The sequence below is a fragment of the Solanum pennellii genome, chromosome 5 (assembly GCF_001406875.1).
Source record: "Solanum pennellii chromosome 5, SPENNV200".
Classification (NCBI taxonomy): domain Eukaryota; kingdom Viridiplantae; phylum Streptophyta; class Magnoliopsida; order Solanales; family Solanaceae; genus Solanum; species Solanum pennellii.
Window position 1 is genome coordinate 40,768,848 of NC_028641.1, and position 4,936 is coordinate 40,773,783.

General features: G+C 31.6%; 1 protein-coding gene across 1 annotated transcript; it reads right to left on the reverse strand.

Moving 5' to 3' along the window:
* Window positions 1–2,350: 2,350 nt before the first annotated feature.
* Window positions 2,351–3,903, reverse strand: LOC107018640. Its single transcript, XM_015219172.2, has 3 exons — window positions 3,696–3,903; window positions 3,532–3,601; window positions 2,351–2,651 (listed from the first exon to the last, which is right to left on the reverse strand). Exons 1-3 carry the CDS (start codon window positions 3,826–3,828, stop codon window positions 2,507–2,509), a joined length of 348 nt encoding a protein of 115 aa, XP_015074658.1. The 5' UTR covers window positions 3,829–3,903; the 3' UTR covers window positions 2,351–2,506.
* Window positions 3,904–4,936: the final 1,033 nt, after the last annotated feature.

The window sequence follows — 4,936 nt, forward strand, 5'->3', positions numbered from 1 at the left end:
ACTATTAGCAACATGAAAAGTTGATATCTTAAGGATTTTGCTTAACTCGTTCACAACTATGGTTGAACAGTCCTTGTACGAGTTACATAATTTCTTTGCAAAAGCAATTTGTCTTACACTAACCAGTAATAGATCACCTTCATCATGTTCTTCTTTCCCATTAGATTTTTCCTTCTCCTCATCATTTATGAGCTCGACCGCAGGAATTTCTTTCCTTTGACAGTTCTCTTTGGGATGTCAATCGACAAATTGGACTGCATAATTTCGATAGTTGTAGCTTCCTCACAAGCCATTTCAATTGGAGTATCCTTAGCGAATATTATGGGGCAGAAACTAGTTAACCTTTCGTCGAACATCTTTTGCACATCCGTTTTGCTTTTGCCGTCAGATTTCTCATCATAGTTTTGAAGCAAACGTGAATTTGTTATATTGCTCCACTTGAGGAGATCGACCAAGCCATCTTCTGGCAATTTCATATGTTGTTTACGAAACTGAATCAACACTTTCGCAGTAAAATGTTTCCAATTTGCCAATTGTTTGTTTTGGAAAAGCCAATGGTACCACCGTAAAGTTGTCCCGTCGAGATAGTATAATGCGAGAGATAACTTATGATTTTTTGTAATATCATAAAATTCAAAATAGCATTCAGCCTGAGAAATCCATAACTCTAGATTCTCGCCACAAAATCGTTGAAATTCCATTGTGCTAGGTTTACTCGTTCCAAGGTTTCCAACTAGGGGTGTCAAAAGTGAACCCAAATATAGATAACCCGTCCAGAATTTTAAGGGTTGGGCTCAAGATAATTTAAATTTGGTTCAATCTCAACCCATTCAAGCATAACCCATTTGAAGAGAATCCTCAATTGAGCCCAATTTCATCTCCAATTTCAACCTGTTTTAAAACTTTTTATTAAGATATATTTCTATATTTAATGTATAAATTATTATCTATTTAGCATCGTTTAGGATTTATCTATCAATTTGTTACTTTTTTTAAAAAAATAACTTCGAGCTAAAATTCAAGTTGTGATTGTAAAAGTTAAATATCAATATGTTAAATTATTGAGATTAATCGAGTCAAATTGGGCAGGTGAAGACCCAACCCGTTTTTAAGCCCATTTGAGCCCAACTCATTTGAGCCCAAAGTAAACTTGGGCAGGTCAAGACCCAATCTGACTTTCATCTCACCATTTTAATATTTTGAATTTCAGCCCAACCCGCGTATTTGACACCCCTATTTCCAACCAACTCATGTAACAATGAACGAATTTCTGCGAGATCCTTTGACCAAGTATCCTTCATGACTTTAATTGAATCCTCAATAGTCGAAATATTTGGTCCTCCGTTGAAGTCCTCTGGATGAAAGCACCAATGAAATAAACCCGATTTCTTAACACAAATATCCAAACGTTATATAATAAGGTAGCCAAATTATAATAACAACACTTGAATTACAAGGAAAAGTATCAAAATATCAAGTAACTAGAGATAGAGATAAGAATGGAGATGAGAAGTTTAGATTCTAGAAAGAGATGAGAGCAACAAACAATTTCTTCATAATAAGCTTAACCTCTCTTTCTGACTTCTCTTTCTTTTAAATTAGTTGTTAATTGGATCTGGATCCCATATAAACGTTTTTGGCCCAATAACTCATTTTTTGTGACATCTAAATTCGTGTCGGGCCGTGATTGATTCATAAGAAAATGCCTGTGGACCTAAATTTCACATTCTATTTTGTTCTTTTCAAAATCGATGTGGATCTGTTAAATCAAATCAAAAAAATTATTGATTTAACAATTTTGATTTTTTATTATCGGGTTAACGATCCTTATTGGTTCGGGATTTTTTTCGAACAGGTTAAATAATCCAATAGTATATTAATAAATTATATGTATATCAATCGGTATATAAAGTCCTTGATTTAAGATTTAATTTCATATTTTTATTTTGGCATCTCAAACTTATTGTTATCCTACGATGTGTTACTGTTGTTTTTCGAGCAAGATACAATCTATCAACTCATGTGCATAGTTTATTTGGCTTGAGACCAAGTTTCTAAGTGATTTTCATTAATCATTTATTTTTGTGTCAAATCTTAACTGATAAATCGATAATTGAACCAATAACAATCAATAATTGATAAACCGATAACCGATAAGCCAATATCTTAGTAGTTCTTAACGATTTAACATGTTTACAAATTGATAACCTTTAAATCAAAGTGATAAACTTCAAAACTGAATCGATCGATACATGCACAACCCTACCTCCGGAGAGATCGTACAAGAAATGTCTAACAGCTTCCAAGAAATGTACCAGTTATGCATCAACAAGGAAAGTGCAGAATAAGGAAATAAAAAGTGCAATAAACATAAAATTCTATATCTTCACCAAACAAAAAGAATGTGTATAGAAATGAGATACTCTTATACATTAGAAAACTCAAATGTAGACAAAAGGTCAGAATGAGACATCCAAAAAGCTTCTTGTTTCATTTCAGAATTTAATCATCTTATTGGAACCTTTATCCAACCGTTTGCAAAAGCAATTGCCAAGATCACAAAAGGTGTTGACATTCCAAATATGATTATGTAGGGAAGTGGTGTCATCATAGGGTTCTCCCCTGCTTTTTCTCCTGCTGATTGCCAATACCTAAAACACCCAATCTCTTTCACTAATGATAGGCAATTCATAAAAAATCCCTATGTGTTACTTCATATTAATATATGTATCGAAATCAAGAAAACAAAAAACAAATATTAATCACAAATGAGACACAAATAAATAATTAAGCCCCAATCTAGGGGCTGATTTATCACCTGTTCACTTAACTAATAGTTATTAACTCAGAAAAGTCATTTTTCTTCGATAAAAAGTGATTTTATGAGATAATAACTATAGTTGAGTGATCATATAAAAATCAACTCCTCCAACTAGTTAAGATTATTTGGTGATATGAACAATTTATCTCAATTTTGTTCTATTCATAATATTTCGACTATGTTGTTCAGACTTTTCAAAAATTTTACTACGAGTGTAGTAGCATTTAGAGAATACGATCAACATAGATATCGACAATTTCTTTTCAATCATTCAGTAACCAAAATTCACTGATCAGATTAATCCGAATTCACTCTAAATAGTCTAATTAAAGGAGCAAAATTATAGCTTACCATAAGGTTTTTATTCCAAGGGTTCAAACTCGAGACTTTGATTGAGGGGATAAATTAATAAAAAAATCTCAATTATTTCACTAACAAATTCAAAGTTTTGTGGATTTATCACACTTCAACTATTTAATGTTGACTCTATATGCTTTACTATAACCAATAAGTTTTGCTCGAGTAATATATTGGTACTTAGAAGTTTATCAAATATTTACAAGAGTATTAAATTTAAAATCCAATAAGGCAATTCTTAACACTTGAAATCAACGTAATAAAATTTAAAAATTCATAAAGTTAAAATTCTAGATTCGCAGATGGATGATAAGCATAGTAACGAAAAAATAATGAATGATAGGAAAACTTACTGTTCAGGTTCTTGTTCTTTAGTAATGAATTTCTTCTTCTCATCTTTCTTTACATCATCCTCTCCTCCTCCTATCAATAATCACACAAAAAACATTTTTTATATGTAAAACATTAATTAATATCATAAACAATAAATTAATAAATCAACTTAATAAAGCCAAACCTAATTTTGCTGAAACTGTGAAATGAGTTCCCCTTCTTTTCAATGAGGTTGAAGTCAGAGCTTGTGGAAAAGGTGAAAGAAGTTCTCTTGGTAAAACTCCAACGTTCATGCTAAGTGCACAAGACACAGCCATATTAGCTGCACTTTTTTTTAAAAAAAAAAAATAGAATAATTTCTGCAGATAATCTGCGGATGGATTGTGCTGGATCTTCAAATATATATATCTTGTTATTTGTGGTCAATATTTTAAATAAAGTAATATCTTCGAGATATTTTAGCTAGAACCCCCAATGTTTAGAATACTGTCATTTGGACCCTTTAGGTTAAAGTAATATATGTCTTGGACCAAGGAATATACCCTTAAGGGTTGTTTGGCCAAATTATCCGTTTTTTTTTGTATAACTTATATGACGTTTAATAGATACGTAGAAAATAAGTTATTCATATATAAAATTAATGTGACGTTTGGTTGACAATTTAGAAAGCGTGCATAAGTACTACATGTATAAGTTATGAGGACATTTTGTATTGTTTTATGCCGGATAAAAAATGAAATAAGTAATCACCTTATAACTAATAGTATTACTTGATATATTTATAACTAAACCTTATATTACTAATATTCGCTTAATTTTAACCAGCTACTAAACTATCCGTAATTAATTAGCACTACACTTTTCAGTTCTCAACACATAGTGTAACATATACATAGTGCTTAAGAATGTAGGCTGTAAATATGAAGATCAAGGCAGAATTATGGCTATCAATTAGAAGACCATATGCTCTAGTGCTATATAATCGATAATATACAATGTACATGTCAAACAATTTTCAGAAATATATAACTTGTTTTTAGTAAATTAGTTTGGGAATAATAACAGATAGTATTAAATAAATAGTATTAAATAATATTAGTATTTACTGTGTACTAATCCTAGTCCTATTAGGATTAGTACTCCTTAATCCTAGTCCTATTAGGATTAGTACTCCTTCCTATATCTCCTATATATATCTCCTATGTATTCCCTTATTAGGTTAACACTTCAATACAATCAATATTTCTTCATGGTATCAAGAGCCAGAAAACCTAGATCTTCTTTTCTCTAGGTTTTTTTTCTCTCTTTAGGGCACCGATCGCTCCCTCTCTTCTCTTGGGCGGCGGCAGCCATGACAACCGAGGTGGATCCTCTCGATTCACTTCCTTCTGGCGTTAAACTCCTTCTCAGGCATCTTCATGCCCT